The sequence below is a fragment of the Ostrea edulis genome, chromosome 1 (assembly GCF_947568905.1).
Source record: "Ostrea edulis chromosome 1, xbOstEdul1.1, whole genome shotgun sequence".
Classification (NCBI taxonomy): domain Eukaryota; kingdom Metazoa; phylum Mollusca; class Bivalvia; order Ostreida; family Ostreidae; genus Ostrea; species Ostrea edulis.
The window spans coordinates 96,745,854-96,773,455 of NC_079164.1; the positions used below are offsets into that span (position 1 = coordinate 96,745,854).

At 36.1% G+C, this 27,602-nt stretch overlaps 1 protein-coding gene across 1 annotated transcript in view; it reads right to left on the reverse strand.

Annotated features, from left to right (window-relative positions):
- Positions 1-27,602, reverse strand: part of LOC125672302 (uncharacterized) — a 66,981-nt gene that overhangs the window by 28,708 nt on the left and 10,671 nt on the right. The window contains exon 2 of the mRNA XM_048908523.2: positions 9,722-9,844. Coding sequence (XP_048764480.2) covers positions 9,722-9,844 — 123 coding nt within the window. The remainder of the gene's footprint in view (positions 1-9,721; positions 9,845-27,602) is intronic.

Sequence of the window (27,602 nt, forward strand, 5' to 3'; positions counted from 1 at the left end):
GATATGGAACTTATTTTGGTGAATATTGGTCAAGTTTGGTGTGAAAATTCGCGAACTTGTGAGGGAAGTTTTACAACCGACGAGTGCCAATATTCTCTATAAGTTCAATAACTCCCATTTTGATAAACCATATTTCAGTTGTTTTATGTTGACAATTTAATCACTTTCTCATTAAGTCTAGAGATTGAAGCATCGTTGGCACTGATAAGAATGTGCGCAACAGCACAGGTACGCACGTTTTCATCGGTCATCCATATGCCTAGCTCAGTGCAAGTGAAATGATTTAAACTGTGCATATGGTGATGGTGTTTTGCTATTTAACCATAATTCGAGGTCGAAGTATTACAAGAATTAGTTGATAATTATTATTAGATAAGATTATGGAAAGCGGCTTCCAGAGCTCACCAAACGGAAGCTGGCCCGCCGTATTTGTTTATATCTTAGTGTGCAATAATGTATCTGGAACGTTGGCATTCAATAATGGTATGGGTATTACAAGCTAAAATTCTCTTGAGTGAAAGGTGAAGATATCGAACAGTGATCAATCCCATAACTCCAGCAATACAAAATAGATAGTTTGGACAAATACGGACCCCTGGACACACCGGTGTGTCCAGATGTCTAGGAGGAGTAAGCATCCCCTGTCGATCGGTCACACCCGCCGTGAGCCCTAGTGTAAGAGGCTCGGGTATTACACGCTAAAATTCTCTAGAATGTAAGAGACCCAAATATTCCACGCTAAAATTCTCTAGAATGTAAGAAACCCAAATATTCAAAGCTAAAATTTTCTAGAATGTAAGATACCAAAAAGCCCGGGTATTCCACGCTAAAACTCTATAGAATGTAAGAAGCCCGAGTATTCAACGCTAAAATTCTCTAGAATATAAGAGACCCAAATATTCCACGCTAAAATTCCCTTGAATGTAAGAGACCCAATATTCCACGCTAAAATTATCTAGAATATAAGAAGCCGGGGTATTCCATGTTAAAATTCTCTAAAGTGTAAGAGACCCAAATATTCCACGCTAAAATTTTCTAGAATGTAAGAGACCCAGGTATTACACGCTAAAATTCTCTAGAATGTAGGAAGCCCGGTTGTTACACGCTAAAATTCTCTAGAGTGTAAGAGACCCAAATATTCCACGCTAAAATCCTCTAGAATGTAAGAGACCCAAATATTCTACGCTAAAATTCTCTAGAATGTAAGAAGCCCGGTTGTTACACGCTAGAATTTTCTAGAATGTAAGAGACCCAGGTATTACACGCTAAAATTCTCTAGAGTGTAAGAGACCCAAATATTCCACGCTAAAATTCTCTAGAATGTAAAACTTATACGGTACCAATTTTGATGAGCATTTCGACAAATAATGTCTCTTCAGTGATGCTCAACCGAAATGTTTGAAATCCAAAATAACAATGAAGTTTTAGAGCTATTATAGGGAAAAACAATGTGCCAAGAAAGTGGAGCCAAATTCGTCTAAGGATAAGAGCTATGCGTGAGGGAGATAATCTTTAATTTTGAAATGAATTTCTGAATTTTATAACAGCAATTAAATATACATCCGTATTTTCAAGCTAGTAACGAATTACTTAGCTACTGGGCTGTAGAGACCCTCGGGGACTAACAGTCCACCAGCAGAGGCCTCGACCCAGGGGTCATAATGTAAAACTTATAAGGTGCCAATTTTGATGCAACAGATGCGCATTTCGACAAATAATGTCTCCAGTGATGCTCAACCGAAATGTTTGAAATCCGAAATAACAATGAAGTTTTAGAGCTATTATAGGGAAAAACAGTAATCCAAAAAAGTGGAGTCAAATTCGTCTAGGGATAAGAGCTATGCGTGAGGGAGATAATCCTTAATTTTGAAATGAATTTCTAAATTTTATAACAGCAATTAAATATACATTCGTATTTTTAAGCTAGTAACGAATTACTTAGCTACTGGGCTGTAGAGAACCTCGGGAAATTCCACGCTAAAATTTTCTAAAATGTAAGAAGCCCGGGTATTAAATGCTAAAATTCTCTAGAATTTAAGACACACAAATGTTCCACGCTAAACTTCTCTAGAATGTAAAAGACCCAAGTATTCTGTACAATGTAGGAACATTTTATTAATAACAAATCATTAGCTACGTATTAATAAATGCTAATTTAATAAATGCATCATACTTTCATTTAAAATAATTGACTCTGATTGGTTGAGAGACATTTGATAAAAACTTCTATCACTCTTTTAATGATAAAACCACGCCCTCCAGCGTGATATAGTGTAGCAACGGTTAACATTATTTCCCAACGGATGGTATAAAACAAAACATGAGGACCACAGGCCTTATCGGTCATCTGAGTATTGATTGAATACTGTTTAACGTCTTCCTTCAGAATTTTTCACTCAAATGGAAACGTCAAAATTGCCGGTGAAGGGTGCAAAATTTAGACCTACACCGTATGCTTGGCAATTGCGGCCTTTGAGCAGGGAGGGATCTGTATCGTGCCCACTTGCCGTGACACGGGACCTCGGTTTTTGCGGTCTCATCCGAAGGATCGATCCATTTAGTCGCTCTTACAACAAGCAATGGGTACTGAGGACCGATTCTAACCCGGATCCCCAGTTAAAAGTCCCAATCAATAATGATAATCTCCTCTTCTGCATATCTAAGCTAAATTCTTATATTCAGCAGCAATATAAAACAAAATGTTAATGTATAATTCTTTTAACACATGTGCCCCTGAAAGTGCCCATACTGATGAAATACAACGTAATATAATACGTGTATATGTTCTATGAACACTATATGACTAATTTGGACCCACCCTGAGTCAAAATCCTGGAGTTGCGAAATTGGCAATTATAGGACATCCCTTTCTGTTTTCCCTACATACAGTGTATGCATTTAGTTTCAGACAAAATGCGATCTAACGCTAGATACAGGATGAAAAATAAAACACGCACGTCATTTTCGGAGGAAAAATTATAAACACCTCAGATAAAATCAGTTAGAGCTTGTATCATTCTTCCGATGGTGAATCATACTTCATGTGAGGTGCTTTAACGAGCCATTAAATAAAACTTAGGTGTAATGAGCCACCGTAATTAATTTTCATGACGTTTGGCATTTATACCCGGGTTTTTCCAGTCCAAAGAAAAGGAGCTCTTGATCATGATTGCTGGTATGCTTCTTCATTAATAAAATGATTTGATTTCCTCCGCGAAAAACGTACAAAACTAAAGAAGGTGTTGCACGTCTCGTGTTAATTTCCCTAAAGGTGTTGCATGAAAGATAAAAAAAATTTAAGTTATTCAGATATATGATAAAACCAATTGGAACGTATGTCTTCATTCAATAATTTTTTAAAACAAGTTTAAAATATTTCGAGTTTAAATCAAGCAATAAGCGATTGATATGATTTTTAGCGTTAAAATGGAGGGGTATCCCCGAATTTCAGAAAAACTGCCTCCGTGAAACAAAATAAATTTATCATAAGCACGGTGTCAGGTACTGGTAATTAGGAGACCATAATTGCTTAGGTAAACAAGGGATCATTGTCCATGATACATCAAGGGTTGCGTTTAAACCCCCAACAGATATGGCTTGGATATTGAGCACATCATAATTATTAATATCTCAAAATATTTTTTGAAACATAGGTAAAAACACTAGAGCATTGACTTGAAATTGTCAACCGATTCTGACAAAAATGTGTACCGACTTATAAGCGGGTCAATGGCAAATTCCTACAAAATAACCTTAAAAAATACAACCGACTTATAGGCGGACCGACTTATAGGCGAGTATATACGGTAATGTATTGACACATAAAATATATTAGGCTTGTCCCTAGTACCGGGGAATCCTTCAGGTATTTAAATTGCAAATGCGCAATGAGTATAAATATGAATGAAGGTCAGTTCTACGTCACGTATGTTGGCACGGAGCTCCGATTTGGGAAAATTCCTGCTTCTGTGCAACACCCTCTTTTCCAATTTTTCATTCTTGATCTTTAAAAAATCTAACTACATGAACGTATTCTTTCGCGTTTCATCGAGAAGATTCCCGTGAGGATCCGGGTTAGAATAGGTCCTTAGTACCCCTTTCTTGTCGTAAGAGGCGACTAAATGGGGCGGTCCTTTGGATGAGACCGACAAAACCGAGGTCCCGTGTCGCAGCAGGTGTGGCACGATAAAGACCCCTCCCTGCTCAATGGCCGTGAGCGCCGAACATGGGTATAAATTGTGCGCCCCTTCAATGGTGACGTCTCCATATGAGTGAAAGATTCTCGAGAAGGAAGTAAAACAATATTAAATCAATGAACACTGAGAAGAATGTGATCGGTGAACTTCTATTTCCACCTTCTGGTATTTCTCTGGAAATTCACCCCCAAGAGTTTTCTAGACACGGAACAAAATTAATTTTTAACTTACAAATCTTATTTTCCCGACATTTAAAACGAAAAATTAATAAAATCAACCCAAAAAAAATTCCCCGTATTACACCATTTCCCACATCCGACCCCTCCCCCACTACGGTGGTCAATCGTCGTGTAGACCTAATTAAGAAAATGTTACGCTTCGTCGGGCTCATTAGACCATAAGCCGTTAAGTCATCAGTGATATTGCCCTCGCGAAATTTCTATGATGTCGGTAAATTGAGAATGACTACCAGTTCGCCTAATTCATAAAATTATTAGATCCCTTCTTCGAATAACATCTAAGATTGAATTGTACAAATTTTAGGCCCCACTAGTTTCATACATGCATGGAATTGAAATTAAATATTTGATTGATGCGAATAGTATCTCGACCTTTGTTAAATCCTACAAGGCGGTAGAAAGCGAGGCATGTGTGTTTCAATTTGTCATTTGTTTAAAAAAAAAAAAACACCTAAAAATCTAGCTCGATTAATTCTAGACAGGAGGTGGGGGCGCCTTATTACTCGTCAAATATACTTATTTATACCATTTTTTAATCAATCTCTAGGTGAAAAGGGTTTTTGCAAAACTGAAACCCTATAGCTTTGTGGTTTCCGCAGTGATGTAATTTAACTATAAATTGGGGTGTTTTTATGAAGTAAACGGCAATAGAAAAAAAAAATCAAATGCGAATAAGAAAAAAACTATTTTAGATTATTATACAATACCATTAGATACATTCAACTGAACAAAGCCGACACATCGTGATATCTTATATTTGTTCACGTGTAACAAGCGTGTGTATCGGGAATCGCCTGTAATGCACTGCTGTGTACAAAGTAGTCCGAAATATCTGGCGTTTTCTTGGCTTTTTTATGATTTTGATACTTACCGTACCAGGAAAACGCCATAACCATTACGTAATGGAAATTTCGCCGCCTCCAGCTGGAGACGGCATTCCCGGGCTGAATTTAAATATTCAATGTTAAACTCACAACTAATCAATAAAACGATGCTTCTTGTCCTTACTAATATCGATTAAAAGAAAATATCACTCCAAAATTCGATAACAGAAGCACACAATTGTAGTCAACCGAATTTTCGCTGTCAGTTGAGCGAACGAGTCACGTGACTCAAAACAAAGCTCGTCACTTTGTTAAAATGTTTTCAAGAGACAGCTTATATATGATGAAAGAACCCATAAAATCGATATTAGTATAAAGTACAAGATGTTTTATATCAATTGTTATCCCGTGGGGATCCGGGCTACAATATGTCCTCAGTACCCCTAGACTCGAAGAGGCGACTAAACAGGGTGGTCCTTCAGATGAGACATCGTGTCACAGCAGGTGTGGTACGATAAAGATCCCTCCCTGCTCAAAGGCCGTAAGCGCTGAGCATAGGCCAAAATTTGGCAGCCCTTTGCCGGCAATGGTGGAAAATTCTCGGGTGGAACGTTAAACAATATACAATCAATTATACCAATTGTTGGGCAGCTCTTTACACACTGATTCGGACTGCGGATTACTCCGTTTACCTGGTCCCACCTCTGGCATGTCCAAGGGTCCGTGTTTGCCCAACTCTTAATTTCGTATTCCTTATATGAGTTATACGATGGGTTTAAGATTTGTGGCATTAAAGAGGGCAATCTTCTGAAGAATAGCAGGGCCAATATGACTCGGGTAAACGTTGTGGCCGCTTATCTAACGATTAATTCGAGCTCACTTGTTCAAATATCCTCGTACGCTATGTATCATAATACGTTAGTGTGTTAAAAGGAATGCGTATGGGTAAAGTAAACAATGCTAGAGTGCGATGTTTTTAACTCTTTTGGTAACATTGTGATGCACGTTTGTTGAAGAAACTGCTACGCACTGGAAGTTGTTTTGTGTAAGTGCAAGGTGAAGATAACGAACAGTGATCAATCTCATAACTCCTACAAGCAATACAAAATAGATAGTTGGGCAAACACGGACCCCTGGACACACCAGAGGTGGGATCAGGTGCCTAGGAGGAGTAAGCATCCCCTGTTGACCGGTCACACCCGCCAATTGATTAACTAATTATATCATCAAAGATTTCAGCTGTAATCAACAATCAGTTTTAAAATTTCACGGAGTTTCGAAGTTGATACAATTTTTGTTTCTGATTCTATATTTCCCAAAGAGAGGTTGAGTGTTAAATACAATATATTTATAGGAAGGTCCAAAGACTTGCTTTTTTGTCAACAATTTTTTATATCTTCCCAAATACCATTGAGTCAAGCTTGGCTTAAAGGCCAAATGTCTAAAGGGAATGGAGAAATGAAAGGTGGATCCCTTTTCTAAGTGAATTCGACGATAGTCAGGAAATATGTAAAGCTAAAACATCACGACAAACCTTTACGTTTTTTCGCAAGAACAGCTCAAACACCAATTTGAAGCCAAAACTTGCATCGTTACTTCATTACAATTTGTACTATGATTGAAAATACAGAACTTACTGGTTGACAATTATTTTGTTCAAAGCATTTAAGCATAAAAATTAAAAGCAATAAACAGAAAACTGTGTAATATTTAATCAATCTATTAGAAGGCGTCCTAAACTATCGGAACTCTTCAGTGTTGAGAAGGTAAAATATGAAATGGTGGCCGTTTGCAATGGCTTCCAAAATAGCCAACTTGAATTACTGTGGGATTTACACCTTGTAAAGGTAAGAAATGCATGTTTCATTGTGATAGGGAGTTAATAGGATGTCTGAGGCGAAAAGTTGAAGCGGGCAAGAAATTCAATTTAACCCATTTTAATCGCAACAAGCGGCCGAAGTTCAGGCAAGATTTCCCGAATCACTTTATGTGACACTGGTCTGAGATTCGGAAGAGGCGTCAGTCCAAATATCCAGCCTCGACGAATCTCGCTGAGATTAATGGAAAACCAGCATTGCAATACGTCAGTTTCGAGATACGAACTCTTCTGTATAGGAGGTGCATTTAGTGGAACTTTGAATGCCCAAGTGGGACAGAATGGATATACAGCCAACGAGGAAGACGATGAAATGTATTAAAAGCGGCTTCTCTTTAAATATGTAAATGTGGGAAATGCTAAATACTATCGAAAGAAATGTTTTACCGAAGTGAAAACATACAATGTCATATTTGCAAGAAATGTCTTGGATATGGTACTTATGACCAGCGAAACAACGTGATAGGATAAGAATTCTATGTATTTAATTACTCTCTAAATACTTATCACTTACTTAGTTTGTGTATCAGTCGAATTCGGGTTTTCAAACAGCGTATGAGAAACTTACTGAGTACATTCACTTACGCTATGATAAATATCTGTCCCACCCCCGCGTGTAAACAAATTCTTTCGCGCCTTACTATGTACGAGAGTTCTCCAAAGGGAAATAACTCGTACGTATCTCGAAACCGGCGTATTTATTTAACCCTGATCAGGCATCAGTCTGCTTTATTAACTCAAAATCTCGCATTGCAACAGTATTATATTCTTTACATAATCATAGTTCACTGTTCTATATCGATTTTATTACTATTCAACAGTAATGCTTTTACAAGTGTTAATTGTCCAGATACTGGTGTATGCATAATATTCTAAAATGCCTGAATTTGCAGCACTTCATGTCATATTGTTTCACTTGAGAAGATAGTTGTCTGGCTTGTGGACTTGTTTATTTATGTTGGACTGTAACATGTAAATATTTTTCATTGCATAGGAAATTTCTAGCCCAGATGTGTGTCACAAAATTTGAAATTACTATGTTACCAATTTTGTTACAATGTTTACAATTGACACGTTCTTGTTTACAGTTTTAGTGGTTTAGAAAATTACCTTTACTAAAGAAAGAATTGGAGTGTTTACATATCCACTTGATTTTAACATTTCATGTGTTATTGACTGGTTGTGTTGTGCAATTCCAAAGTATGCCATTATCAATTTTATCTTTAACATTTGGTTTCATTATGTTGGTCCATAAAAAATAAGCTTTTAAACATATGCTGTCATATGTCAACCTATCATATGTTATCTTTCTGTTCTGTTGACATATTAAACTTTGTTCCATACCTTTATCTATATTTCTTTTCATTATATGTCAACCTATCATATGTTATCTTTCTGTTCTGTTGACATATTAAACTTTGTTCTATACCTTTATCTATATTTCTTTTCATTTACTTTATTATGGTATTCATGCTTTTTCACAAGAGTTCAGCACCTGATTTAGCTATGAATAGCTGAAGAGCTAAGTGCACAAGTTAAAATGGTGACCCTCACTATAAGATACAAACCAAGAATATTGAGGTTTAATAAGGAAGGAACTATCTCGGCGAAATAATAACCAAGAATATCGAGTTCTGGATCATATTGATTAAACAAATCTGGCCACAAGACTAGGTCACAATACAAGCATTCCTTTAGATATTCGTTTTGGCCTCAAAACCATAAAAAAGGAACAGACTTCAAGAAAATTTCGATTTTGAACACTTCTTTTCTTGTATCAAAAACACGAATAGGAAGTTGTACGTAAATCTGCAATTCAAGACCTATGTCTGATTTAAATATTTGGAGAGTTTTCATATGAATTGTCATATTAGCATAACTGAACCATTTCAGTACTTTCAGGACGTTGATTATATCCATCCTTTCATTATTTAGAAGACCCATGTCACTATCAGACCTGGTTATTAATTTATACCAATTTTATGTTCTAAGGTTGAGGTCACTGGGGTCACTTGACCTTGATTCTAGTTTTTAGGTCCTGTCATTCTCTTGCCATTTCTGAAGATTAGTCCCAGTTTTTAAGTAATACCAGTTTTTATGTTCATGGTCAGAGGTCAAGGTCACTTGACCCTGATACTAATTTGTAGGCCCTGTCATTATCTATTCATTTCTAAAGATCCCAGGACTTTATCATATTTGTCAAGTTATGTCTGTTGAGCTTTGGAATTGATCCCCCCATAGAGTTCTATGTTAAACCCAACCCCCACATTTGATCCCCTCAAAATGTACCCTAACCCCCTTAAATTTGAAAGCAAAAACATTTCTGCACATCTAGATACATTGACCTATCATATCCTTAAATATCTATTACTTTCATCAACTGGTTACAGAGAATGGTGTCGGACAATTTTAGGCGCGAGAAAGACGCGGAAGAAGAAGAAGCGGGGGAATAATAAGAATAATGATAAGAACCAAGCAAAAACAATAAGTCCTCAAAATTTGTTTGGTAGACTTAAAAAAACAGTGATGTGACTCTCATTTGTGTTTGACACACATTGCAATTTCAGCTAGACCACAAGATTCTACCTTGCTTCCTACTGTGGCGGACTGCAACAGGGTGGCCGCCCATGTCCACTGAGACACTAGAGTGGTGGCAGTCAGTCCCGCATTTACGTTCCCGCCGGCATCAAACGCCACATCCAAAGAATTCTGTCCAAAATATTAAAAAAAAATGAAATGGACAAGTTTAACGACATTTCCATTCACTAATTTACTTCAGCTAATCTGAACCATAGGCTCGGATAAGTTCTCTGAACAAACTCTGCTTTCTTTCTTTGAAGCAATGGTCCACAACTACCAATCAGCAGTTCCAGAACTGCAGTGCAAATTTCAACAAAACTTGGTGCAAATCATCTTTTTGTTGGGAAAGGGGTATTCAAAGTTATAGTAAAGGACGTACCCCTTCCAAAGGGAAATAATCAAGAAATTTTTTTTTTTCAAAAGGTTGATGGGTTTACACAAATCTTCTCAACAACTACTGATCCAGAAAAGTACTTGCAACCATTGTAAGAGTATTGCATGGTAATACATAGTCCCCAACCGGTCACAGAAATTATTGAACCGCAACAATATTCAAAGTTCATTATGTAGGTTATGCTTAATAGATTGATTGATTGATGTTTTCCGCCACACTCAACAATTTTTCAGTTATCTGGTGGCGCCCAGTTTTTATTGGTGGAAGAGAGGACCCAGATACAATGTACCTGGGAATAGACCACTGACCTTCCGAAAGTAAACTGGGAAACTTTCTCACTTAACGGCGCGAGCGGGATTCGAACCAGCGCCGACAGAGGTGAGAGGCTGTGTGAATTTGAGCGCGATGCTCTAACCACTCGGCCACAAGAAAACAGGATAGGAATCGTTCGGGTTCAAAGGCTAGACCAGGAAAAATTCAAACTTAGTTTGTAACTTGTTATGGCAGAGCAATATACCAAATATCAACTGAATAACTACAAGCACAACAGAAAAGTCCGGAAAACTGATAATCCATGCTATTTTTGAAGTCCAAGGGCCATAACTCAGTGAAAGGTTAACGGACCTAGACGAAAGTCGACCTTGATTTGTAACTTGTTGTGGCAAAACAATGTACTAAATATGAATTAAATATCTTCAAGAACAGAGAAAAAAGTGCGGAAAATTGATTTGCGGGACTGATGGACAGACAAACGGACGGGATGCAAACCTACATCCCCTTCGACTTCGTCGGCTGGGGACAAATAAACAGTGATGTTCAAACATTGAGTCCTATTACCAGGAGTATAACAAAAAATATCTTCAATTCTTACAACAATTCGTAAATTGAAGTCCGTAATAGCTGAAAAGTGTAAGTGTCGACACCTTCACTTATCAGGGCCACTTTGATCAGTTCCTTTATTTACCCAAAAGGGATGTAAAAGGACCCCAAACGATTTAGGGACTCAAATATTTGCTTAATGAGAATTCAATTTAGTATAACATCTCTCGTTAAGTCTATTTTCATCCAAACCATTAACACGGGTGTTTGACGTTTCATAATAACGAAGTTAATTTGGGTAATTAGTGACACCGGTCTAAGAGAAAGAACAGACAGTTTTACAATTTTCGATCACTTGGAGATATTACAGAATTCAATTAATAGATTAAACTTCTAAATGATATTCTAATGCTACAGTTCTATGTAATTGTTTGTTGAAATTCATAAACATTATGTTTACAGGTAGTGGTACAGTGCCAGGCCCCCAAGTAAAATTTGAGTAAAAAAATTAATACCCCGGTAGGCATTTTTCGGGGTTTTTTAAAATTATTTTTGCATGTCTTGGGAAGTACAGGGATTTCCGGATGAACTTTGGAAGCAATATAGATTATGCATGAATGTATTAAAACACAAAGTAAAATTCAATACCATTTGGTTTATTATTTTCTTCATCGGCTATCAACCTTGGCGATAAAATTACCTGTGTATCTAATGACCGAATTGTCAAATCACAGGCAGAAATCAATTTCGTCTTCGCAATCAATTGCTGGCACTTGTACACTCAATGGTATGTTTGTGAAAGTTCGAATAAAAAGGTCGCCACCAAACGTATTAACAACAAAATCTATTTTTAATTCTGACAATATTGTCACGTTAAGAAAATTAAGTAAATTCTTAAAAGCTATCCATCATACCCTGTCCCCTCTATAATGCCTTTGTTTATATTGCTGCAGTTTGTACATATGTATATATTGTGAACACATCATATTGTATATTTGTATGAATACTTATATGTATTTTCTCAATACCTTTGTATTATTGGTAAGGGGAATAAAGAATTGAAATTGAAAGTCCGAATACATTGAAAAGTCACGAAGCGAGTGCTCTCATCACTGGACAACTGTAACTGGTCATACAACGTAAAGTTAAAGTATTTCAATATGTTCTTACAGATCTCTAGACCTCCATTAAGATTACAGTAATGGGCAATTTAATTTTATACTTTCGGCAAATACTTGTTACGACAAAAAGAATCCGGAAAATTAATTTAAAGGCAGTTGAAAATGTATCAACGGTTGAGTAAAGAAATCTCCGAAGCTGGCCTTTGAAAATGCATTCCAACTGTTTATTACAAACACAATAGATTCATTTGACGAGAATGACTCGAAGGTTTGTTTTGTAGATAACAGTTTAATGTTCGTTATTTGATTAATTACTTTTGTACAAGACATGTGTAGTCCATTTCAATTAGACAAGACCGTAAAGGGATAACGATGGAAGTTTACCAACAGGGCCTCAAGAAACTGTTTTGTTTTTGGTTTTTTTTTACTAAAAATTTAAATGTCAATAAATGACAATGCCTCGTTACATTGAATTAATCAAACGTTAATCCTGTCACTGATATGCAAGCATTATTACTGCTGGAGAATTACTTCTGGTTCAGAGTTCAAAGGTTCCTCATGAATTTCAATTTTGGAGCAGGGAGCATCTATATTGTTCACCGTTTTTCACCTCGAAATAACGTAAAGTCGACAGGACGAAAATATCAGGACAAAAAGATGACATATTCAATCCGCAATTCACCGAAAAAGTGATGAAGATAAGGAACAGTGATCAATCACATAACTTCTATAAGGAATACAAAATAGAGAGGTGGACAAACACGGACCCTTGGATATCCCAGAGGTCGGATCAGGTGTCTAGGGAGTAAGCATACCCTGTCGACCGGTCACACCCAACTTTAGCCCCATATCTTGATCAGATAAACGGATAATCAGTGTATAAAGAACAGCGTAACAATTGGTATGACAGCATTTGACCCAATGATAGGTTGTGTATTGGCAAACTAGGTCGTTATAACGACCATAGAATTTGGAAAATGCTTACTTTAATCGAGACTGTGGAAACCCCGGTAACATCAACTTGTTTGTCAGTAGGCTGACTAGATTTAAAAAGTGATCATAAACAGAACAAGCTCTTGCGTATCGAATCAGTTGAGACATAAGCACCATATGAAAATGATAATAGAATATTGCTACATAGATGTGGGAAGTTGACGATGGAAAAGCTAAAATCATCTCGTTTGTCATAAAATTGAGTCGTTAGTTTTCCGTTAGCATCTATGTTAAATAAAATATCTAAGTACGAAACAGATGAAGAAGACCCTTTATTTCGAATTCACAGGGATATATCGAATCGCCATATTAATGAAAATGATTATTGTTAATACATATATGAAAGGTGAAGATAACTAACAGTGATCAATCTCATAACACTTATAATGTAAAATGTATACTTATAAGCAATACCAAATAGAGAGTTGGGCCAACAAGGGTTTTATAAAATTTAGGAATCCAGTATAGATACGGTAACTCGTATTTATCCGACCCATTGACTGGGATATTAAATGTGTCTAGACCTGAAGCATGGTTTTGGAGAGTTTCATCTTTTGAAAGGGCAGTTGGAGTATAAGTACGATTACCAAGAGTGGAATTAATACGGTTGTAATAATGAGCCTTACAAACAAAGACAATGTTGTTACAAGTTTTGTCAGCTGGAACCAAAACCTATTCCTCATGTAATCATCTAATCCTTTTATCACTTCTGGTTTACTTAACACCGAAGGATATATGGTACATACTTTTGTTTTGATGTGTCTTATGCGGGATTTTAATATTCATATCTAATAAATGGATGTTGGAATTTTGTAATCATGGTATCATTTTTAATGGTTCATCAAATAGAAATAATCTACCATAGGAATTTTCTAAATTTTGTTTACTGCTTGATTTATTTCACATGGAATTTAACATTAAAGTCTATAGGAAGAACATTTTTCTTGCAATGTTTCAATAGAAATTATATTTTCATACAAATCTCTTAGTAGAAAGTTACATACACTTTCTCTTTATGAAAATATGAAATAAAATTATTTACCACAAATTTTTAGAAAATCACAACGGACAGATAACTCTTCAAAAAAGTATGAAGTGCAAAAAGGTTCGATTGTAATCATTAACCAGTCATATGAATTTCATCTATTCACTTTCATCATATAACAATAAACATTCACGTTAATTTAAATCATTTAAAATTGTTCATTATCCTTTCGTTATTCATTGAATACATTAATACCAACTTCAGAGTGGTTGTGCGTAGAATCTGAGTGCATGGTGTTTAACGAAGTGATTTTTTGAATGAATGATCACTAGATATGAATATTTCCTTTTTTACATTTTTGTTGAAAAAGCAACTTTCTATGATGTAAAAAAAGTCTAATATTTAATTCATGATTAAATCAGTTGATACCATTGTACATAAATATCATGATAATGCAGGTGACATGGTAAGTTGACACTGTAGAAGGTAAAATCGTACCGTTTGCCATCAAGTTGTCAGTTTATGTTTATATTGAAACGCAATGTAGTAACGTGAATAAAATTAAATACCAGCCTCAACAAGAGAACCACATCGCTCATCTGAGTCACCTTGGCCCATATTTAAATATTTTCCCAATATATTCACATGTAAAACTTTGATCCCTTTTGTGGCCACAACCTACTCCATGATTTGTACAAACTTGAATATGTACTATGTCGGAAAGCTTTCATGTAAACTTTTCTTACCCAGTGGTTCTTGAGAAGAAGATTTTTAAAGTTTTTTCCTATGTACTTTTATATAAAACTTTGATCCCCTATTGTGGCCCCATCCTACTCCCGGAGCCATGATTTTAACAAACTTGAATCTGCATGCACTGTATCAGGAATCTTTCATATAAATTTGAGCTCTTCTTGCCCAATGGTTCTTGAGAAGATTTTAAATGATCCCACCCTATTTGCATTTTTGTGATTATCTCCCATTTGAAGGGGACATGACCCTTCATTTGAAAACCCTTGACCAAAAAATGCTTGTTGTCATGTTTGGTTGAAAATGGACCAGTGGTTCTGGAGAAGTCGAAAATGTGAAAACGTTTACAGACGACGGACAACATGCTATCAGCTCATGAGCTTTCGGCTCAGGTGAGCTAAGAACCTTACAGATTTTCATGAAATTTAATATATTTCTGGTATCTCTGCTTTCGCTGTAAACAAAAATATATAAATAAACTACTTGCAAATGTATTTCCCTGTACAGTTAAATAAATGTTCGGCTTTTCTAAATCAAAATTTGTACCCGATACACTAATAAACAGCACGAATAACTTCAGCTATTGCCTACAATCACGGCTTCGCCTTCATCTATTCACAATCTTTATCAAATATTCATAAAAGTTATTACACACACAATTTAACTGATTATTTCTTAGTTTACATAAAATTCCCAAACGGCACGGAGACCTAATTATAACTGTCTTAACGTGCTACTGCTAATTGCGGTAGTTGTAATTTTCATAATTGTAAACGTTTCTAAATATATCGAAAAACGATTACGAATCACTAATGAGCTTGGAAGATTTTGTCACACAAAATTCCAATTAGATTCTTAACATGATGTACGCAATATTTTGAAAAATGCAATAATTTGTTTGTGTGTTGCGTTAAGGTATTCAATGTACAACGACCATATTTCATATTTAGTACATGGATGGTGGGATTTTTGTAATCATGGTATCATTTTTAAGGGTTCCTCAGATAAAGATAATCCACCATTGGAATTTTCTAAATTTTGTTTACTGCTTTATTTATTTCACCTAGAATTTTACATTGGAAGCATATGGGAAGATCATGTTTTTATTAAAATATATTCTTAAAAGAAATGGTACATGTATTTTTTATACAAATATCTATGTAGAAAGTTACATACACTTTCCCTTTATGAAAATATCAAATAAAATCAATCATTTACCCACTACTTCTTAGAAACTTAAATTTTTCTAATTTTTACAAAGGTCGGATAACTTCAGCATCAAATTATTTACCAGTCATCGGAGTTGGCGATATTTCAGCGACAAACTGCCTCTATTCGAACACCATGGAGACATTTTACGTGCCACGGGGTTCTGACCAACATTTAAAAATCCGCTTGTAGATAATTCAAACCTGTGCACACTAACTTTTCAAACATTCATTCATTATGCCCCTTTCAATGAAGAGGGGTGTATTGCTTTGAGCTGACATGGTTAAAGGTCAAGGGTCAAACCGGACATAGGAATATACCGACCACTCATGGCCTAGAGAAGCCTTTGTTTGACAGGCATCAAACTTGTTACACTGGTACATCTTAAGGAGACAATGACCCCATATTGATTTTGAGGTCAAGGGTCAAACTAGACATAGGAATGTCCTGTCCGCTCAATATATTGAAAACCCTTTGTTTGGCAGACATCAAAGTTGGTACACTAGTACATCTTGTGGAGAAGATGACCCCTAATGATTTTGAGGGCACATGGTCAAAGGCCAAGACTTAAACTGAATATAGTAATATATTATCTCCTATATTTTAAGAATTATTTACTTGATTGTCACCAAACTTGGTACACTGGTACAGCATAAGGAGTAAATGACCCCTATTGATTTTTTGGTCACATGGTCAATCCACTCTTGATATAGGATGATATTATCAACTCAATATTTTGAATTGATGATACTACTGCCAATTAGATGATCTATTTGCATAGCCCTTTTCAATTTTGCACCATGGTGGCATATATGATTTACAAACATCTCTTGTTGAATCAGTGTTTGGTGGGAGTGTCCATCTGTTTGTCCGTCCATCGGTAGATAAGTACATGTAGGTGTTCAGTGTTTTTTTCTTATCCTTTGAAGTTTAGTATTGATTGATACTTGATATGTTGAGATACAGAACAACCTCAATATACATGGCTATCAGTGCAATTTTACTCTCTCAATGATCAGTAAAGGATTTAAGAGATCCTATTATCAATAGAGCATGGCCTTTAAACATTTATTTCTTGTTGATTTCCCCAAGCTCTAATATTTTAGAAACAAAGTACAAACATGAAATAGGTGTTCGGTTTATTAATAAATAATATTTACTTGGTTTGACATCGGTCCTAAAGGTGCTAAGCACGAATTACCCTGTCACCTTCGGATCACTACAACTCCTTTCTGTGTACATGTAATTGCTGATGTAATCAATGGAATGACTACAAGCTAGTTCTGAAGAGGACCTGCGTGTCTTGTGAAATTGATAGAACAGTGTCTAACAGATAGTTGGGGCATGGAATGAATCACATAATGGGATTTTATACAAATTCTATCGTCGTTATAACGATCTAGTTTGCCAATATAACCTATCATTGGTTAAGGATTATAGCAAAAACTTGATAAGATTTCATTTACTGTGTTCAGTAAATATCATTTCACATATATATTGCATTGTATTTATTTAATATTATTTCATGTCTTTGTAATGAATGAAAGGTGAAGATAACGAACAGTTATCATTCTCATAACTCCTACAAGCAATACAAAATAGATAGTTGGGCAAACACGGACCCCTGGACACACCAGAGGTGGAATTAGGTGCCTAGGAGGAGTAAGCATCCCCTGTCGACCGGTCACACCCGCCGTGAGCCCTATATCCTGTTCAGGTAAACGGAGTTATCCGTAGTCAAAATCAGTGTGCCAAGAACGACTTAACAATCGGTATGGAACACGTCAGACATGTACAATGAATGTACAAATTAAAGTATTGCTATTGAAAACAAGAGGACCACATCACTCACCTGAGTCACCTTGGCCCATATTTAAAGATTTTCCCTACATATTCGCATGTAAAACTTTTATCCATAATGTGGCCCCAACTTTCCCCCGGGGGCCATGAATTTTACAATTTGAATCTGCATTATGTTAGGAAGCTTTCATGTAAATGTAAACTTTTATGACCCAGTGGTTCTTGAGATAAAGACTTGCCCTATATATTTGTATGGAAAACTTTGATCTCCTATTGTGGCCCCATCCTACCCCCGAGCATGATTTTAACAAACTTGTACCTGCACAATGTAAGGAATTTTCATGTAAAATTCTACTTTTCTGGCCCAGTGGTTCTTAATAAGAAGATTTTCCCCTATATATTTGCATGCAAAACTTTGATCCCCTATTGTGGCCCCATCCTACTCCCAGGAGTCATGATGTTTACAAACTTGAATCTGTAACTTTCATGCAAATGTAAACTTCTTTGGCCCAATGGTTCTTGAGAAGAAGATTTTTAAAGATTCTTTCTATATATTAGTATGTAAAACTTTGATCCCCTATTGTGGCCCTATCTTACCCCCGGACGCCATGATTTGAACATACTAAAATCTTCACTATGTCAGGAAGCCTTCATGTAAATTTGTAATTTGCTAGCTCAGCGGTTCTTGAAAAAATATATTTTGAAAGATTTTCCCTATATATTTGTAAAACTTGTTTCCCCTATCGTGGCCCCATCCTACCCCCAGGGGCCATGGTTTTAACAAACTTGAATGTGCGCAATGACGGGAAGCGAATTTTTTATGTAAATGTCAGCTCTTCTCGCCCAGTGGTTCTTGAGAAGATTTTAAAATGACCCCACCCTATTTTTGTGATTATCTCCAATTTGAAGGGGCATGACCATTCATTTTAATAAACGCAAAAGACCTTCAACAAAGGATGATTTTTGCCAAGTTTGGTTGAAATTGGCCCCGTGGTTCTGGACAAATGTATAAAGTTTACAGAAAGGCGGACAGACGACGGACAACCGGCGATCAGAAAAGCTCACTTGAGCTTTCAGCTCAGGTGAGCTGAAAAGGCAAGGAAGTTTAAATAACAATCCTACAAGAGTCATTCAGAAATTGTTGTTCTCTTATCATCCATCGAAATTCGGGTATTGATCATTGAAAAATCATGTGTCACGGGTGAGTGCCTTTATCGTCTTTAGCATGGTCAACGTTCAGTTCGCCGTGGGGATCCGAGTTAGAATAGGTCCTCAGTACCGCTGATCATAGATCACAATTTTGCAGCCTTTTACCGGCACTGGTGAAGTCTTCATGAAATGTGAAGATAATGAAGAGTGATCAATCTCATAACTCCTATAAGGAATGCAGAATAGAGAGCTGGGAAAACACGGACCCTGATATAACAGGTGGGATTAGGTGCCAAGGAGGAGTAAGCATCCCCTGTCGAACGCTCACCCGCCATGAGCCCTATGACTTGATCAGATAAAAGGAGTTATCCGTAGTCAAAATCAGTGTGTCAACGGCCTAACAATCGACATCCTAAGCATCTAATCACACCTCTGGTATATCCAGGGGTCCGTGTTTGCCCAACTCTCTATTTTGTATTGCTTATAGGAAATATGAGATTGATCACTGTTCGTTATCTTCACCTTTCATGAAACACGTCAGACAGCACCTGGCCCAACGATACGTTGTATTGGCAAACTAGATCGTTGTAACCACCATATAATTTGCGAAATGCTGACTTTAATCGAGACTGTTGAAACCCCTGTACCACCAACTTGTTTGTCAGTAGCCTGCCTCGATTTAAATAATGACCATAAGCAGAACAAGCTCTTGCGTATCGAATCAGTTGAGAGATATAAACACCATATGCAGGTGATAAAGGGATATTGCTACATATGGGAAGTTGACGATGGAGAAACTGAAATCATCCCGTTTGTCATACAGTTTTGTTGTTACTTTGCCATTAATATCTACTCGCAATAAAATATCTAAGTATGAAAAAAGTCTAGTCTTTAATTTATCGTGAGGAATGGTCGTGTAAAGTGTTGAAGTTATACGTTTTAATGTTGTTGATTTGAGAAAAGTTTTGCGATTTCAAATTTACTAAAAGTTCTCTAGAATCCGCATTTGATTTACACCACTTCTGACATATGTTGTTGCACAGTACGTTTGATGTTACTCCTTCGCAGCTGTTAATATTTTCATGGGGGATAGAAGCTTGGTAAAACATTACTGGATCCAACAATTTGTTTGAAAGGGTTTTTGTGAAGCTTGTGAAAATTCTGGAAATAGACGTTAAACAATACACAATCAACCAATCTTTCTCGTGGATTTGAATGGTCTGCTTCCTTGCACATTTGTATATCAGGTATACATTGTTTTACGTTTCATCATTCGACTAAGCCACTGGGTTCGATTTCAAATAATTTACTCTTGGTTTGTTCTGTTGCATTACAATAGAATTTGTCAAAAGCACCACCAATGGCAGCTACTGACCTAGGGCATCAGGTTCATTCGACGTGCACATAGTAACATTTGGCTGAATTAAAGAACAAGAGGAAAATGTTCAGTAATGTAGTAGTAATCATTGATGAGTGACCCTGAGAGTATTCATTCAGCGCTTTATTCGATATAAAAGAGTATAAGCAAATTTTAGTTCTAAGATGGTTGTGTTAAGTATCAAATTGAAGAAAGGTTAACAAAATCGTTACTTTTCAAATTACACTTGGTACTAACACCATTGGAACATGTACACCAGTCTTGATGATCCAAGCCTTACTCACCTTTTCCTACATGATGACAAATAAAAGTGTGGCCTTCAGCAGAAGTTATGGGGAAGACATGTACCAAGTTGTATTATCCTAGCCTTATTAATACAATTTTTAGCTCTTCTGAGCCGAAGGCTCAAAGAGCTAATCATATGGCCATATGTGCGGTGTGCGTCAACTTTTTGGAAAAAGGGCTATATCTCAAGAACCCCTTGGCCAATTTTTGTCAAATTTTTAACAGGGTACCCTTGGCCCAAGGGCTTTCATTTGTACTAAAACTAGGGTTGTGACCCTTTAACAAGGGGAGATAATTAGGAAAATGCAAACAAAAGTAGTGGTTGCTAAAAAAATTTCTTCTCAAGAACCACTGGGCAAATTATCATCAAACTTATGCATAAGGATGAGGATAGGTTGTAGATAAAACAAAATGTTCAAGGCATCATCCTGGGGCAAAGGGTGTGGTCTCAAGGTCACTTCAAAGTTGACCTTAAATTTTGTTTTGTTAAAACTTTGATATTTTGCTTAGTATAAGGACTAGGATCATCAAATTTTGTCAGTTGATGCATCTTAGGACCTAATATCATGTTGTCTCAATAGTAGGTCATGGTGACCTACTTTTTAAATTTTGCAGGTAATTATTATTAAAGGGATTTTGATGCATATCTTGGACACTTTTGAGCCTATGATCATCAAAAGTTGTCATTTGATGGATCATGGGACCTTGAACTGCGTCATGTAAAAAGTAGATCACCGTGACCTACTTTTGGAATTTGATGGCTATATTTTAATATTTCAGACACTATTAGACTTACAATTATCAAACTTTGTCAGTTGATGCATGTTGAGTCTTCAGAGTGTGTTGACTAAAAAGTAGGTCACCGTGATCTATTTTCGAATTTTGACGGTTATATTTGAATATTTCAGATACTATTTGACTTACAATCATCAAACTTTGTCAGTTGATGGGTCTTGAGTCTTCAGAGTGTGTCGACCAAAAAGTAGGTCACTGTGACCTACTTTTGGAATTTGACGTTTATATCTGAATATTTCAGATACTATTTGACTTCAATTATCAAACTTTGTCAGTTGATGCATCTTGAGTCTTTGGAGTGTGTCGACCAAAAAGTAGGTCACTGTGGCCTTCTTTTGGAATTTGACGGCTATATTTGAATACTATTTGACTTGTCAGTTGATGCATCTTAAGTCTTCAGTGTGTAGACCAAAGGTATGTCACCATGACCTACTTTTGGACAGTTACATTTAAATTTTCAAGTACTAATTGACTTGAACATCATCAAACTTTGTTAATTGGTGAATCTTGGTTATTGAGAATTTTTGCCTGTTCTACAATGTATTAGAAGAGCGATTCTAGGCCCATGGGCCTCTTGTTATTCTTCACACAAGATTGGGGAAGGATTATGCACTTCAGTTCCTAAGTTCAACGTTTGAGATTGAACGTGGCGCTGGGAACGAGAAGGAAGCACTTTACCACTAGTCATGACCGGCTATTCTCTGGTTCAAAGGCCCAGTAGCCGATGGTTCACTAGACGCGAACGAGGGTTCTGTAATGTAGCGACGACTAAGTTACAAGGATTCATTTTCTACTTGAGAAGACAAAAATCTTACAATTATCTTCAACACAAACGTTACAGTATATATCGACGATGTATAACAATGTTTGTTGATTCGATAGATTCCATTAAAATATATTTTCTTCATATTTGGATATTTTATTGAACATAGATGTTATCGGCAAACTGACATCTCAACTTTATGACAAACTTAAGTTTCTCCATCGTCAGTTTCCCATATACATATAGATGTAGCAATATCATATTATAACCTGCATATGGTGTTTATGTTTCTTATCTGATTCGATGTGCAATAGCAGGCTCTGCGTGTGATTAATTTTGAAATCGAGACAAGCTACTAACAAATAAGTTGATGTTACAGGGGTGTCAAAGGTCTCGTTTGAAGTCAGCATTTTGCAAATTCCTTGGTCTTTAAATTGAATGTTTGTCTGACGTGTTTCATATCAATTGTTACTCCGTTCTTTACATAATGATTTTGACTACGGATTATTCCTGATCAAGACAAAGGGCTCATTATGTATGTGACCAGAAGGCAGATGATTATCGTGTTTGTACTGTTCTTAATTTTGTATTCTTTATGGACTCACGGCGGGTGTGACCGGTCGACAGGGGATGCTTACTCCTCCGTGGCACATGATCCCACCTCTGGGAGTTATGAGATTGCTCACTGTTCGTTATCTTCACCTTTCGTCAATCCTATATTGGATTGAACCTACAAACTCGGGGAGGGACACAACCTCCCGAAATATTGGGTTCTAACCCACCCACCGCCAATTTTATTTACTTCGCCCCTTTCATATGCATTGGAATTCAATAAATAAAAGTATATGAAGTACCTTTTATTCATTTACTGTGTACTAAGATACAATTACTTACTATACATATTGTATATGTACAGATATTAAACATGTTAAATAGTATTGAATTAATGCACGGATTTTACTTAAATTCCATCCATATAACTTTCCAGATCATTTCGAGGTTGAATAATTTGTTAAATGAGTTTTTGATATGTTTTGGGTTTTCAAACTAAGTTTAATTGAAGAGTTTCATTGGAACAATGCAATTCACATTATAATAAGCAAGGCTTCCTCGACTCAATGACACCACGGGCTGTAAGCAATAACTCGTTAATGGAAATCATCGAGGAAAGGCCTCGCCAAACAGTTTTTAATAATAAAAAAATTTAATAATCTGTTGAATTTTTCGCTATAAGATATTTTGTCTCATGTCAGATATATTTCTTTTTATAACCTACCGTGGATTATTTTCCTGTAATTTCCGTCCGTATTGCTAGTTACCTTGTAGAATAACTTGTATACAATGGGTTCCTTAATGAGTCGAGACCTCAAGCAAGATGATCTAGCAACATCAAATGCCTTAAAAGTAAGAAAATGTACATTTAATGTACATTTTCTTACTTTTAATGGCGCTTTCAATATAACAATTATTAAGTTTAAAGACATTTACTAGTATTGTATATTGAGATCTTATATACATGTATTTGTATTTATATGGGGTAAAGACATATACTAGTACTGTATTTTTAGATCCTAGATATATGTATTTGTATTTATATGGGGTAAAGATTTGATCATAATCGGCATGTGGTATCTCAACATGAACTGGAATTTAGTCAAGTAGATTACCTAAGCAGCATCGCTTCCGTCGTTTATGTAACAAATGCTCTGATCAAAGCTTATATATATCTAACTTCATTGAATCAAAATCTATGGTCTGAAAACTTTCTCGTGCTGCCTGTCGTGAACTGCCATGGATCGATATGCGAACTATGAAAGGTGGGGGAAACAGTGATCAATCTCATAACTCCTATAAGCAATATAAAATAGACAGTTGGGAAACACGGACCCCTGGGTATACCAGAGGTGGAGGAGGAGTAAGCATCCCCTGTCGATCGATCACACCCACCATGAGCCATATATCTTGATCAGGTAAACAGAGTTATCCTTAGTCAAAACCAGTGTGTCAAGAACGGCTTAACAATCGGTATGAAACACGTCAGAGAGCATTTGGACCAATGATAGGTTGTATTGGCAAACTAGATCATAACGACCATAGAATTTGCGAAATGCTGACTTTAACGAGACTGTTGAAACCCCTGCAACATCAAATTGTTTGTCATTAGCCTGCCTCGATTTAAAATCTTATACGCAGAACAAGCTCTTGCTTATCGAATCAGTTGGTATTGTTAATGGACCTGTATATCATATTGCAGAAAACGTTTGAAACATGTATATGTACAGGTAATAGATAATCTCAATTCCATTTTCCTATAAGATAATATCACATATACTTTTGTTTCTTTTTTTAATGACAAGTCTTATTCCAGAATATTTTCCAATCACATCGGGATGTTACTGGTGTTGGAGAACTAATGATTTTCTACCCAAGACAAAGTCATAAATATCCTGTAAAGTTTTAGTTTTATAGATATTTCAACTCTAGTAATACATGTATTTCTTATAAACACGACTCTGTCATGCTTAATTCCCTGTCAACCTTCCCCAATAAATGTTTTAGGTGTTATAAAATAACTATACATGATATGTTAGAAGTGTGGGTATATATCACTCTTTTCTATCAGATCTAATGATGTTTTTCGTACGTAAAACGTCAGTATAGCAACTTTGGTGTTTAGTTTCAAATTAATCACCTGAAAATACAGACTGAATCCTTTCCTTTGAAATGTAGATGAAATAATCATTTGTTTCTGCATATTGACAACAGCATTGATCTGTACACGAAACAGCCTACAGCAGGGCTAATGTTATTACGTGCAAGATTCAAGAAATTTAAGAACGGGATTTGACCTCTTATCTATATGGGAGTTTTTTTGTGGATGTTGACCTTTTAACGTGAAAATCGGAAGACTGTGTACTAATCACGTCAACCCTGTCTATAAAGTTGTGTATTAGTCACGTCAATCCTGTATATAAAGTTATGTACTAGTCATGTTAATCCTGTATATAAAGCTGTGTACTAGTCATGTTAATCCTGTATATAAAGTTATGTACTAGTCATATTAATCCTGTATATAAAGTTGTGTACTAGTCATGTTAATCTTGTATATAAAGTTATGTACTAGTCATGTTAATCCTGTATATAAAGTTGTGTATTAGTCATGCAAGGTGAAAATAACGAACAGTGATCAATCTCATAACTCCTACAAGCAATATAAAAATAGCCAGTTGGGCAAACACGGACCCCTGGACACACCAGAGGTGGGATCAGGTGCCTAGGAGGAGTAAGCATCCCCTGTTGACCGGTCACACCCGCCGTGAGCCCCATATCCTGATCAGGTAAACAGAGTTATCCACAGTCAAATCAGTGTGCCAAGAACGGCTTAACAATCGGTATGAAACACGTCAGACAGCATTTGACCCAATGCGAGGTTGTATTGACGAACTAGATCGTTATAACGACCATAGAATTTGCGAAATGCTGACTTCAATCGAGACTGTTGAAATCCCTGTACCATCAACTTGTTTGTCAGTAGCTTACCTCGATTTAAAAACTGACGATACCCAGAACAAGCTCTTGCATATCGAATCAGTTGAGATATATAAACACCATATGCAGGTGATAATGGAATATTGCTACATAAATGTGGGAAGTTGACGATGGAGAAGCTGAAATCATCCCGTTTGTCATACAGTTAAGTTGTTAGTTTGCCGTTAATGTCTACTTTCAATAAAATATCTAAGTATGAAGCAGAAGTGGACGACTCTGTGGTGTCCTTTATTTCGAGCTCACAGGGATATATCAAATCGACATATGAATGAAAGCTATCATTGTTAATAGACAAAACGTCATGGATATATGTAAAAGTCGAATTGAAGGTCACAGCGAGAGATTTTTTCTTCTCACGTAGAAGTTTTTGAATAAATTCTGCTTCATATGAATATAAAAACATCTCAATCTTGTGTAAGTTGTGTACTAGTCATGTCAACCCTGTATATAAATTTGTGTACTAGTCATGTCAACCCTATGTTTAAAGTTATGTACTAGTCATGTCAATCTTGTATATAAAGTTATGTACTAGTCACGTCAATCCTGTATATAAAGTTGTGTACTAGTCATGTCAACCCTGTATATAAAGTTATGTACTATTCACGTCAATCCTGTATATAAAGTTATGTACTAGTCATGTTAATCCTGTATATAAAGCTGTGTACTAGCCATGTCAACCCTGTATATAAAGTTATGTACTAGTCACGTCAATCCTGTATATAAAGTTATGTACTAGTCACGTCAATCCTGTATATAAAGTTGTGTACTAGTCACATGAATCCTGTATATAAAGTTATGTACTAGTCACGTTAATCCTGTATATAAAGTTATGTACTATTCACGTCAATCCTGTATATAAAGTTATGTACTATTCACGTCAATCCTGTATATAAAGTTATGTACTAGTCATGTTAATCCTGTATATAAAGCTGTGTACTAGCCATGTCAACCCTGTATATAAAGTTATGTACTAGTCACGTCAATCCTGTATATAAAGTTGTGTACTAGTCACATGAATCCTGTATATAAAGTTATGTACTAGTCACGTGAATCCTGTATATAAAGCTGTGTACTAGCCACGTCAATTCTGTATATAAAGTTATGTACTATTCACGTCAATCCTGTATATAAAGTTATGTACTAGTCATGTTAATCCTGTATATAAAGCTGTGTACTAGCCATGTCAATCCTGTATATAAAGCTGTGTACTAGTCACGTCAATCCTGTATATAAAGTTATGTACTATTCACGTCAACCCTGTATATAAAGTTATGTACTATTCACGTCAATCCTGTATATAAAGTTATGTACTAGTCATGTTAATCCTGTATATAAAGCTGTGTACTAGCCATGTCAACCCTCTATATAAAGTTATGTACTAGTCACGTCAATCCTGTATATAAAGTTGTGTACTAGTCACATGAATCCTGTATATAAAGTTATGTACTAGTCACGTGAATCCTGTATATAAAGTTGTGTACCAGTCATGTCAATCCTGTATATAAAGTTGTGTACTAGTCACGTCAATCCTGTGTATAAAGTTATGTACTAGCCATGTCAACCCTGTATATAAAGTTGTGTACTAGTCACGTCAATCCTGTATATAAAGTTATTTACTAGTCATGTTAATCCTGTATATAAAGCTGTGTACTAGCCATGTCAACCCTGTATATAAAGTTGTGTACTAGTCACGTCAATCCTGTGTATAAAGTTATGTACTAGCCATGTCAACCCTGTATATAAAGTTGTGTACTAGTCACGTCAATCCTGTGTATAAAGTTATGTACTAGCCATGTCAACCCTGTATATAAAGTTATGTACTAGTCACGTCAATCCTGTATATAAAGTTGTGTACTAGTCACGTCAATCCTGTATATAAAGTTATGTACTAGTCACGTCA